Here is a 13,122-nt window from a genome sequence, read left to right on the forward strand (position 1 = left end):
AGAATCTCCCGGTGGCCACACACTTCAATTCTACTGCCCAATTCTACATTCCCATTCTGACGTGTCAATCCTTGGCCTCCTCTACAGTTGCAATTGGGCCACACTCAGGTTGGAGGAGTAACATCTATATTCCTCCTGGGTAGCCTCCAACCTGATGGCATGAACATTGATTTCTAGAACTTCTGGTAATTGCCCCCCACCTCACCATTCCCATTCCTGTTTTTTCACTCTCTCACCTTATCTCCTTACCTGCTCATCACCTCCCTTTGGTGCTCCTCTCCCTTCCCTTTCTCCCATGGTCTTCTACCCTCTCCTATCAGATTCCCCCTTCTCCAACCCTTTATCTCTTTCACCTATCAGCTTCTCAGCTCTTTACTTCACCCCTCCCCCCTCCCAGTTTTGCCTATCACCACCTGCCACCTTGTACTTCGTCCTCCCCTCCCCTCACCTTCTTGCAGTAACTTCTCATCTTCTTTTTCCCAGTCCTGATGAAGGGTCTCGGCTAGAAATATCAATTGTGTACTCTTTCCCATAGATGCTGCCAGACCTGCTGAGTTCCTCCAGCATTTTGTGTTTGTTGTTTGGATTTCCAGCGTCTATAGATTTTGTTGTCTATGTGAATAGCTAAAGTTGTTTCCTAAAGGTAGGGGATTCCAAAACTGGAGGGCTCAGGTTTGAAGTGAGGGGGTTAAGATTTAAATGGCACCTGGAGGGCAACTTTTTCCACACAGCATAGTGAGTATATGGACTGAGCTTCCAGAGGAAGTGGTAGAGGTGGGTACAATTATGAAAATTAAAAGAACATTTGGGTGGGGTTGCCACCCCATAGTGAAGGGATAGTGAAGGTTTTGAGGGATATGGGCCAAATGCAGGTAAGTGGGACTAGTTCAGATGGGCAACTTGGTTGGACTGAGGAGCATGCTAGGATTAGGCTGAGGAGCATATTTCAATGCTGTATGACTTAACAAGTGATATTTATTCATGTTTAGCATAATCTTATTCCCAATTTTAAGGTGTTGGGAGGAAAGTATGGGGGAGGATGAGAGTGTGTGAGAGTAGCAGGTGTGTGGAATGCACTGTGAGGGCTGGTGGTAAAGGCAGATACTTTAGGGAGATTTAAGAGACTTAGATAGAACATGAATGATAGAAAAATGGAGTGTTATGTAGGCCTATTGTTCAGCACAAGCATTATGGCCCTGTATTGTGCTTTAGGTTTTCTATGTTTCTATGTAGGAGGGAAGGGTTAAGTTAATCTTGGAGTAGGTTTAAAGGTTGGTACAAGATGCTGGGCTGAAGGTTCTGTGTTGTGCTATACAGTTCTGTGTTCCATAATGCATATAAATCTACGTAAATTAGTAGTGACGAAGGGTCTCGGCCCGAAACGTTGACAGCACTTCTCCCTATAGATGCTGCCTGGCCTGCTGCGTTCCACCAGCATTTTGTGTGTGTTGCATATAAATCTTGTATGTTTTTCCACCAGCAACAGCTTGTCCTACTGTATTTCAAATACATGTTACTGCATTCATTCTTGCATGTACTTTTTCATTTTTTCTGACTGTTTAAAGTTTGTGGAACAGATTTCTATTTTGACATTTTTAAAAATTTGAATTGTGTTCAGTAGGATTTGTGTTGCTCTCTGGCCCCCTCTCTTGGGGAAAATAGTATTACATCAAAATTCAAATTAGATTAAATTAGATTTAGATTAGATTCAACTTTATTGTCATTGTGCCGAGTACAGATACAAAGCCAAATGAAATGCGGTTAACATCTAACCAGAAATGCAAAGGATAGTGTTATTTTCAAAATAACTACGAATAAAAAGTAAGTGCTACAGCACACAAATATGAAAGTACTGAGACCGTACAATATGGGTGCAATACTGCTTAGCGCTGTGATGTGAGGTTCAGCAGGGACACAGCCTCAGGGAAGAAGCTCTTCCTGAGCCCACTGCTGTGGAAGTGGAGGCTTCTGTAGTGCCTACCGGATGGGAGGAGAGTAAAAAGTCCGTGGTTAGGGTGAGATGCATCCTTGATAATGCTTTTTGCCCTGCACAGGCAGCATTTATGGTAAATGTTCTCAATGGTGGGCAATTGGGTGCCGATAATCCGCTGAGCAGTTTTCACTAGAGTGCTTTGCGGTCTGATACGGGACAATTGCTATACCACACTGAGATGCAGTTGGTAAGGATGCTCTCATTGGTACAGCAGTAAACGTCCGTCAGTATCCTGGGACAGAGGTGAGCTTTCTTGATGCTCCGCAGGCAACAAAGGTGCTGTTGCATCTTTTTGATCGGGATGGAGGAGTTCGGGGACCAGGTGAGATCCTCGGAAATGTGGACACCTAGGAATTTGAAGCTTGATACATGCTCTACTACAGCTCCATTGATGTAGATGGGGAAATGAGAGTGGCTCCTAGCATGCCTGAAGTCCACAATGATCTCCTTAGTCTTCTGGGTGTTGCCAGGTTGTTGTCGGCACACCACGCAGCCAGGTGCTGGACCTTGTCCCAGTAGGGCCATCTCGTCATCCTCTCTGATCAGGCCAATCACCGCGGTGTCGTCTGCGAACATGATTATGGAGTTAGAACCATGTGCGGGAACGTAGTCATAGGTGAAAAGGGAGTACAGAAGAGGGCTCAGCACACAGCCTTGAGGCACGCCGGTGTTCAGGGTGAGAGTGGAGGAGAAGAGATTGTCTAAATTAACAGATTTGAAGTAACTTTATTGTCAAAGCATATATATGTCATCATATGCTACCCTGAGAAAAAGTTTAGTTCTACTTGTCACATGTACATCGAAACATACAGTGGAGTGCATCATTTTGCGTCAAATTAAATCAGCAAGAATCATGCTGGGAGCACGCCCACAACTTACTAATCCTAACCTACATCTTGGAATGTGGGAGGGAACTGGAGCACCTGGCGGAAACCCACATGGTCACGGGAAGAACATACTTACTGACAGTATTGGGAATTGAACCCTGATCTTACAGCTGATACTGTAAGTGTTGTGCAAACCACTACACTACAGTGTGGCCCCAGCTACCTTGGACTAGTTGTTGCTTGAGATTGCTAATTTCCACTTTCTCATACTATTAATTTTAACTATATTTATGCCATGCTGTGATAACTTTTGCTTCTAGAACAGTAGCTGTTTAATAAAGGATATCCCTCCCCCCCCCCCCCCCCACACGATGATGCTTTGGTGTAAAAGCAATTTGTATTTTGGGTTTTGTTGAGGAACAGTTCTTATTCTTCAACCATCAGGCTCCTGAAACAGCATGGATAACTTCACTCATCTCAACTCTGAACTGATTCCAAAAACTATGGACTCATAATTTTTAAGTACTCCTAACTCATGTTAACAGTGTTAGTTATCTATTTTTTTTTATCCATTCATTCATCTATTTATCTATCTGTATACTTGCAGATTTTCTTTTGCACATTGGTTGTATGTCTTTGGGTAATTTTTTATTAACTTTTTTTGTATTTCTCTGTTCTACTGTAAATGCCTGTAAGAAAATGAACTTAAGATAGTGTGGTGACATATCCAAATTTTGGTAATACATTTGCTTTGAATTTGAACTATCATAGAACATGCCTTTTGGCCCTTCCAGTCTGTGCTGAACTATTATTTTGCCTAGTCCCATCGCCCTGCACCCAGACCGTACCCCTCCCATCCCATGTAGCTATCCAATTTCTCTTAAATCAAACCCCTATCCACTGCTTCTGCTAGCAGTTTGTTTCACATCCTCACCACCCTCTGAGTGAAGGAGCTTCCCCACATGATTCTCCTTAAACATTTCACCTTTCATCTTAACCTCAGCCGTGTTGCAAATGACAAATGTTTTCATTCCAGCGGTTTGACTGGTGAAGGGAAATTGATAAACAGGCATCTGATTGAAGGTCTTGGACCTGTAATGTTAAACCTGTGTCGATCTTTACAGGTGTCTCCAGACCCAATGAATATTAATTCTATTATTCATTAGAGCAGGTATTGCTCTGTAAGCATTGCCAGCATATTAAATCTAATAACCTTCCCTTTTCTAGCAACAAACTTTCTTGGTCTTGTGTTTAATAGGTGTCAGAAAGGGTTGAAAGGCGCCTTCAAGAAATTGAAAAGGAAATGAGAAGTGAGCGACAATTAGCAGAACATCGCCAGGATCAGCTAGGACAGATAGCAGTGCAGCTGCAGGAGGTAAGGAGTCCACTTCCAATGTGTTTATGGTAACTTGAAGCTCGTATTGAAAGACCTGCTATAAAAGTGATAACTATTTTGATTTCTTGATAAATTTAGTATTTTCTCTGCAATACTCGGGGGATGGAGGAGAAGTTCAAAGACTGAATGTGTATAATAAGGGATGAGAGTGAACCTTTTCACTCTGTATGTTTGTAGTTGTGTATTAAGCGATTTAAAAAAAAATCACTTAAACAGCTGATGATGATATTTTGACAGTGATGATGAATCATGGGTTCCTGAATATGTCACCTATTTTGCACAGCACCTGCTTTTCATTCCATTGGTTTTATGGACAAAAAGATTGGATTGCCAACTTTCCAGCCAGAAATATGTGAAATGAGTCATTTTGGAAAGCTGAACTTAAAGGCATAATGCAGGGTTAATGGCAAGATTCTTAACTATGAAGGAACAGGGGGATATTGAGGTTCACATCAATAGATTCCTCAAAGATGTAAGAGACTTGGTTAGGCATAGATGAAAGAAAAATGCAAGTTGATAGGGTGGTTAAGAAGGTGTATGATATGTTGGCCTTCATTAGTTGGGGGATTGAATTCAAGAGCCATAAGGTAATGTTGCAGCTTTGGTTAGACCACGTTTGGAATATTGTGTTCAGTTCTGGTTACCTCATTATCAGAAGAATATGGAAGCTTTAGAGAGAATGTTACTTTATACCAAAAGGTTCCTGAATTAGGCCTAGATAGGCAGAAAGACACAAACCCCAATTATCTCCTTAAAATTATGTTTATTAGAACAGAATAGAGCAAGCATTAAAATACGCATGGGTACTCCCTCGCTGCAGCACGCCTCCCATTCTGTGATCTGCAGCGCTGTTCGTGATCAGCCCATCGGTGAGGCCTTGAGGAACTGCTCTCGAGCCCCCCCCCACCGAATACTCTATATCTGTACCCGCTTCACCTCAGTAACTGGACCAATACTCAGCCACTGAGTTGGATCATTTGTCACCACTCTTCATGAGTCCCACCTCAGTGTTCACCCAACTTCCACGTTCTCACTAGTGTATTCCCATAATCTTGCATTCTCGTTGTTGCTGTATAGTATTCTCACAGTAGTAATCAAAGCTTCAGCAGCTAGTTCTGTTGTGCTCAAGGCCACAGTGGTGGTGAAGGCATTTGACAAGCACAAAGATTAAGCCTTAACAACACAATGTGCTGCCTGGATTAGAGAGCCTGTTTTATGAGGATAGGATAAATAACACAGGGCTTTTCTTTTTGGAGAGGAGGATGAGAAGCGAAATGGTAGAGGTGTATAGAGATTTTGGACAACCAAAGACTTTTTCTTAGGGCAGAACTAGCTAATACAACTAGGTACAATTTTAAAGGGGTTTAGAGGAAAGTATAGGGGAAGTATCAGAGGTTGGTTTTTACACAGAGTGGTAGGTGTTTGGTGTGTCCTGCCAGAGTGGTAGTAGAGGCAGAAACATTAGGAACTTTAAAGAAACTCTTTGATAGGCTCATGCATGAATGAAAAATTGAGGGTTATGGAGGAAGGAAGGGTTAGAATGATCTTAGAGTAGGTTAAAGACCAGTACAACTTCTTAGGTTGAAGGGCCAATACTGTTCTGTATTATTCTACATTATATTTCCTGTTCTAGATTGGTTCCAGGTATCGTTCTCTAGAGATGTATAATTGAGAGATACAGGCAGAAATACCTTAATGTGATGTCAGCAGCACTTCCCTTGTTTTTACAAGAAGTGACAATTTATTTTCTATGTTATTCATGTTATTCTGTGTTGTCATAACATCCTACTTTAGGTCTTTGAAGAACATAATGTTCTGTTGAAGAACATTAAGGCGGGCACTCCCCTGGGATTTGACAGGATCTATCTTAGTTTTTTTTCAGAGGCAAGAGAGGAGATTTCTGGCAGAACTTTTGGCAGATTTCTGGAGATTTCTGACAGAAGTACTTCAGAACTACTTCAGCCACTGGTGAGGTCTCAGAAGACTGGAGAAGAGCTAATGCTGTTCCATTAGTTAAGAAGGACATGAAGGACAGTAGGAAATTATAGGCCGGTGAGCCTACATCAGTGGTAGGGAAATCATTGGGGATAGGATTTACACACAACTGGGAAAACATAAACATATTTGGGATAGTCACCGTGGTTTTGTGCTGCTCAGTCAGTGTAGCAGTTAGCACGATGCTATTACATTGGAGTTCAGAGTTCTATAATGAGTCTATATGTGTATCTGTGGAATGTATCGGTTTCCTCTAGGTGCTCTAGTTTCCTCCCACAGTCCAAAGACGTACTGGTTAGTAGGTGAATTGGTCATTGTAAGTTGCCCCATGATTAGGCTCAGATTAAATTGGGGGTTCTAGGTGGCACGGCTCGAAGGGCCAGAAGGGCCTAATCTCAACAAAATAAATAAATAATAAACTGTGAGGAAGTGATAAGGGTAGGACAGTGGATGTTGTTTACATGGAACAAGGTCCCTTGTGAGAGGCTGGTCCAGATGATTATGGCAATCTTTGTAGATTGGATTGGACATTGTCTTGGTCACGGAAGACAGGGCAGTGGTGGAGGCTTGTAGCCAGTGGTGGGGATCAGTTCTAGGACCTCTAGTGTTTGTGATATATAAATGATTTGGTCAAAAATGTAAGTGGTCTGATTAGTAAGCTTGCAGAAGACACAAAAATTGGTGGATTTTTGGCCTAGTTAGCTTAAACTTTCTTCGTATAAAAATATCCAACATCCCAGAATCAGTTAAAGTTCAAAGTAAGTTTATTATCAAAGTTCATTTAGGTCACTATATGCTACCCTGAAATTCATTTTCTTGCGGGCATTCACTGTAGATACAATGGAATCGATGAAAAGCTTCATATGAAGACAGACAGCCTATGTGCAATTGAAGACAAATTGTGCAAATACAATAAAAATAAATATGTAGTAAATAATATTGAAAACATGAGTTGTAGTAAGTCCATAGGTTATGGCATCAGTTCAGTGTGAGGTGAGTGAAGTTATCCGTGTTGGTTAAGAAGCCTGATGGTTGAAGGGTAATAACTGTTCCTGAATCCAGTGGTGTGGGATCTAAGGCTCCTGTCCCTCCTTCCTAAACATGAGAAGTCTGCAGATGCTGTAAATTCAAAGCTACAGACAAAATGCTGGAGAACCTCCGCAGGTCAGGCAGCATTTATGGAAAAGAAAAAGTTGACATTTCAGACCAAGCCCCTTCTTCAGGACTGAGAATAAGGGGGAGCTACTCTCTTTCCCCTCCCCCCCCACACCTTTTTATTTAGGCATCTTCCCCCTTCTGTCTCAGACCTGAAGAGGATCTCGGCCCAAAACATTGACTGCTTTTTCTTTTCTATAGATGCTGCCTGACTTGCTGAGTTCTGCCAGAATTTTGTTTGTACCTCCTTCCTGATGGTAGCAACAAGAAGAGAGCATGGCCTGGATGGTGGGGGTTCTTGATGATGGATTCTGCTTTCTATTGGCAATGCTCTTTGTAGATGTGCCCAATGGAGATCTTTGCTGACTCCCTCTATCTTCCTTTGGGCAGGGGGACCTATACACAATATTCTAGATGTGGTTTCACCATCTCTACTCTTGGCTATTTTTGTAAGAAGATTTTAGTACAACGTACTGTATGCCATCCTCGTTGCTTGTTGCTGCTACATATTAAATTTCAGTGACTCCTACGCAAGGACATCCAGCTCCTTATGTACATTGACGTCATTAAATCTCCATTTTAATGAATACTGTTTTGTTTATTTTGGCAAAGAGGATGAATATTACTGTTTCTGCAAATTCTGCTGTGTGCAAATTAGCTGCCAAATTTGCAACTGACAAGATGGCGCCAAGCTGCTGTCTCCGTTAAGGATGTGGCTTACATTTAATTTTTTTTTCAGGTTCATAGGGTTGGTGCATAGGTTGTGTTAGTTATTAACACAGATGACATGTTTCACTGTATGCTTTGATGTACTGTACATATGATAAATAAAATGAACCTCAATTTGATTCACTTTAGAAATGCTACACTGGCTGTAAAATACTCTGAAGTGTACTGAAAGAGGACATGAAAGATGTTATGTCAATCCAAGTCTTTGACTTTTGTTTTTATTTACTAATTTTACTCTTGGGGAGGTCGCATTAGGTGGCATAAGTTTTTGTTATCAAGTGAAAGTGACTGGGAATTGAAAGTCAAAAACCTTTGCATCTAGGTAATTGGAGGTAAACAGTGTTGTGGGGGATAATGCTTGTATTATTTTCTGCAAGGATATGGTTCTGATGTGGTAGATGGGCAAAAAAGGCCAAAATTAATATGATGGGCTGAAGGCTGTCGAAAACGTGGATTTCTTGCTGTGGATATTTTAAGGGGATAGCCAATGAAATTAAAAGTAAGACTATTTCTAAATAATCAATTTTCTTAAAACAGGTAACAGTATGATTATGACATGATGTGTTACACATGTCATTTTTACATTTCATTCATTTTCCTGAAAAGCGTAGGGAGAATTGATAGTTTGTTTGCATTCGGGGAGTAGACATTTGTGTAAGTGTAAAACTTGAGGAACAATCCCAGAGCAAAATCTTCAAGAGATTTGCTGAACCCATTAGACAGAAAAGTTTAAAACTATTAGTGATTTAGACACTGCATCATATACTGTATTTGGTGTGAGGAACAACTGCTGCCATTTAGTATTGTGGAACAACTTAAATTTTTAATCTGTTGAAAAGAAATCTGAAGTCAGCTTTTTCACTGAAAGGGTGGTCAATAGAGTCATTGAAAAGTACCAGGCAGAAACAGGCCCTTTGGCACATCTAGTCAGTGTTGAACCTTTTAAACTGCCTACTCCCATCGACCTGCATCCATTCTATAGCACTCCATACCCCTCCCATCCAAACTTCTCTTAAACATTGAAATCAAGCTTGGATGTATCACTTAAGCTGGCAGCTAGTTCCTCGCTTTCACAACCTTTTGACCAAAGATATTTCCCCTGATGTTCCCCTTAAAACATTTCACCTTTCAGCCTTAACCCATGACCTCTAGTTGTAGTCCTATCCAACCTCAGTGAAAAAAGTGCTTACATTTACCCTATCTGTACTCATAATTTTGTATATCTCCCTTCAATCTCTTAAATTCAAAGAAATAAAGTCCTAATCCAGTCAATTTTTCCTTGTAACTTGGGTCCTCCAGTCCCAGCAACATCCTTGCAAATTTTCTCTGTATCTTTCCTGCAGGTAGGTGACCAAAACTGCAGATAATACTTCACTCTAGGTTAGGTGTCGCCAATGTCTTGTACAACTTCAACATAACAGGAAGTGAATCTTAAGACCCATACCACCAGCGTAGAAACAATTTTTGCCCCTCAACCATCAGGCTCTTGAACCCAAGGGGATAACTTCATTCAACCCATTGAACTGATTCCACATCCATGGACTCACTTTTCGGGAGTCAACAACTCGTGTTCTTGATATTTATGGATTATTATTTATTATTATCAGCATCGTCATCAATTTCTTTTAGCATTTGCCAAGTTAGTTGTTTTTTTTTTGCACATTGGTTGTCCTGTCTCTGTCCTGTGTGGTTTTTCATTGATATTATTGTGTCATATAATCTCATTTGGCCCATATGCCTCTTAAATCATTCCTATCCATGAACCTGCTTAAATTCCTTTTGAATGTTGTTAATGTACCTGTCTCAGCTCTGGCAGCACATCCTTATACTGACCACCCTTTGGTGTAAAACTCTCCTCAGTTTCCTTTTCAGTCTTTTCCTCTGTCACCCTTAAGCCTACAAATTAGAATCAGAATCAGGTTTTTTATCACCGGCATGTGATGTAAAATTTGTTCTTAGCAGCAGTAATTCAATGCAATACATAATTAACAGAGAGAGAAAACATAATAATAAATAAACACATAAATTGATTACGTACTGTATATTGACTAGATTTTTAAAAAGTGCCAAAACAGAAATACTGAATATTAAAAAAAAAGTGAAGTAGTGTCCAAGGCTTCAATGGGGGAAGAAGCTGTTCCTGAATTGCTGAGTGTGCATCTTGAGCTTCTGTACCTCCTACCTGATGGTAACAGTGAGAAAAGGGCATGCCCTGGGTGCTGGAGGTCCTTAATAATGGATGCTGCCTTTATGAGACACTGCTCCCTAAAGATGACCTGGGTACTTTGTGGGCCAGTACCCAAGATGGAGCTGACTAGATTTGCAACCTTCTGTAGCTTCTTTTGGTCCTGTGCAGTAGTCCCTCCATACCAGACAGTGATGCAGCCTGACAGAATGCTCTCCTTCGTACAACTATAGAAGTTTTTGAGTGTATTTGTTGACATGCCAAATCTCTTCAAACTCCTAATAAAGTATAGCCTCTGTTTTGCCTTCTTTATAACTACATTGATATGTTGGGACCAGGTTAGATCCTCTGAGATATTGACACCCAGGAACTTGAAGCTGCTCACTCTCTCCACTTTTGATCCCTCTCTGAGGATTGGTATGTGCTCCTTCGTCTCACCCTTCCTGAAGTGCACTATCAACACTTCCGTCTTACTGACGTTGAGCGCCAGTTTGTTGCTGCAGCACTATTCTACTAGTTGGTATATCTCACTCCTGTATGCCCTCTCGTCACCACCTGAGGTTCTACCAACAATGGTTGTATCATCAGCAAATTTATAGATGGTATTTGAGCTATGCCTAGCCATACAGTCATGTGTATACAGGGTGTAGAGCAATGGGCTGAGCACACACCCGAGGTGCACCAATGCTGATCGTCAGTGAGGAGGATATGTTATCACCAATCTACCCAGACTGTGGTCTTCTGGTTAGGAAGTCGAGGATCCAATTGCAGAGGGAGGTACAGGGACCCAGGTTCTGCAACTTCTCAATCAGGATTATGGGAATGATGGTATTAAATGCTGAGCTATAGTTGATGAACAGCATCCTGACGTAGGTGCTTGTTTTGTTCAGGTGGTCCAAAGCCGTGTGGAGAGCCATTGAATTTGCATCTGCCATTGACCTATTGTGGCGATAGGCAAATTGCAATGGATCCAGGTCCTTGTTGAGGCAGGAGTTCAGTCTAGTCATGACCAACCTCTCAAAGCATTTCATCACCGTCGATGTGAGTGCTACTGGACATTAGTCATTAAGGCAGCCCACATTCTCTTTCTTAGGCACGGGTATAATTGTTGCCTTTTTGAAGCAAGTGGGAACTTCCTCCCGTAACAGTGAGAGGTTGAAAATGTCCTTGAATACTCCTGCTAGTTGTTTGGCACAGGTTTTCAGAGCCTTTAAGGACCTTCTGCCTTGCGAGGGTTCACTCTCTTTCAAAACAGTCTAATATCGGCCTCTGAGACAGTGATCACAGGGTCCTCAGGTGCAGCAGGGATCTTGTAGTTGTGTTCTCCCTTTCAAAGCAGGCATTGAAGGTCTCGAGTTCAATTGGTAGTGAAGCATCGCTGCCATTCATGCTATTGGATTTTGCTTTGTAGGAAGTGATGTCTTGCAGACCCTGCCAGAGTTGCCATGCATCTGGTATCACCTCCAACCTTATTTGAAATTGTCTCCTTGCTCTTGAAATAGCTCTCTGCAAATCATACCTGGTTTTCTGGTACAGTCCTGGGTTGCCAGACTTGAATGCCACAGATCTAGCCTTCAGCAGATTGCGTACCTCCTGGTTCATCCATGGCTTTTGGTTTGGGAATGTGTAGTAAGTCTTTGTAGGCACACACTCATCCACACAGGTTTTAATGAAGTCAGTAACAACTGCAGCATACTCATCCAGATTTCAAGATGAATCACTGAATACAGTCAATTCAAAGCAGTCCTGTAGGTGCTCCTGTGCTTCCCTGTCCAAACCTTCTTGGTCCTCACTGCTGGTGCTGCAGTCTTCAGTCTTTGCCTATACTCAGGGAGTAGGAGTTCAGCCAGGTGATCAGACTTCCCGAAATGAGGGCGTGGAATAGCATTCTTGATGGTGGTGTAGCAATGGTCCAGTGTGTTGTTTACTCCAGTATTGCAAGTGATCTGTTGATGATAATTGCTTAGTGATTTTTTCCAGACTGGCCTTGTTAAAATCTTCCAAAACAATGGTGAAGGGTGTTAGGGTGTGCTGTTTTGTGCATGTTGATCCCATTGCTCAGATCCTCTAAAGCCTGCTTGACATTGGTCTGAGGTGGAATGTAAACTGCTACCAGAATGACCCTAGAGAACACCCATGGGAGGTCAAAAGGATGACACTTTACCACTAGATATTCCGGGTCTGGTGAGCAGAATTGGGACAGCACTGATATATTTGTGCAGCAAGAAGAGTTGATCATGAGGTAGACTCCTCCACCTTTGCTTTTGAGAGACTCCATAGATCTATCTTGATGGTGTATAGTAAACCCGACAACCTGGATTGCTGCATCTGGTACGGAAGGAGTTAACCAGGATTCTGTGAAACAAAGGAAACTCACGGTCATAATATCCTGATGGTGTATAGTAAACACGTCGATCTGAATCACTGCATTCACTGAATTCACCAGAGACTGCATGTTCGCCAGCAAGATGGCCGCCATGGGAGTTTAAAACCCCATATCCTTAATCGTGCTTGTAATCCTGATCTTCACCCACGCTTCCTCTGAAGTGTCCTCTATGGGCAGTTCTGACCACAGATGGTGTTGTTTCTGTTGGTTTTAAGTGACGATAGTTCGTTTTACTCATTAAGGCATCTTTGTTGACTGTACTGACCTTAGAAACAGTTGTGCATTTTAGCTGCAACAGGCTGAAATGGGAATATTTAATCGTTTTTCATTGAGAAAATGACCGCTTGTTCTTGGTTTCCAACCCTGGGAAAAAGACTGTGCAAATGCACCCTATCTTTGTTTCTCATAGCTGAGTATGCTCGTGGGAAAAAGAATCTCGGGGTTGTATATGGTGAC

The 13,122-nt window shown here is 41.8% G+C and overlaps 1 protein-coding gene across 10 annotated transcripts in view; it reads left to right on the forward strand.

Moving 5' to 3' along the window:
- The window catches only part of LOC132389065 (centrosomal protein of 128 kDa), a 611,990-nt gene that overhangs the window by 34,952 nt on the left and 563,916 nt on the right, over positions 1-13,122 (forward strand). For all 10 annotated transcript variants that reach the window (XM_059961488.1, XM_059961481.1, XM_059961513.1 and 7 more), the window contains one exon: positions 4,079-4,195. In XM_059961488.1, coding sequence (XP_059817471.1) covers positions 4,079-4,195 — 117 coding nt within the window. The remainder of the gene's footprint in view (positions 1-4,078; positions 4,196-13,122) is intronic.

Source organism: Hypanus sabinus, chromosome 2, assembly GCF_030144855.1.
Source record: "Hypanus sabinus isolate sHypSab1 chromosome 2, sHypSab1.hap1, whole genome shotgun sequence".
Classification (NCBI taxonomy): Eukaryota; Metazoa; Chordata; class Chondrichthyes; order Myliobatiformes; family Dasyatidae; genus Hypanus; species Hypanus sabinus.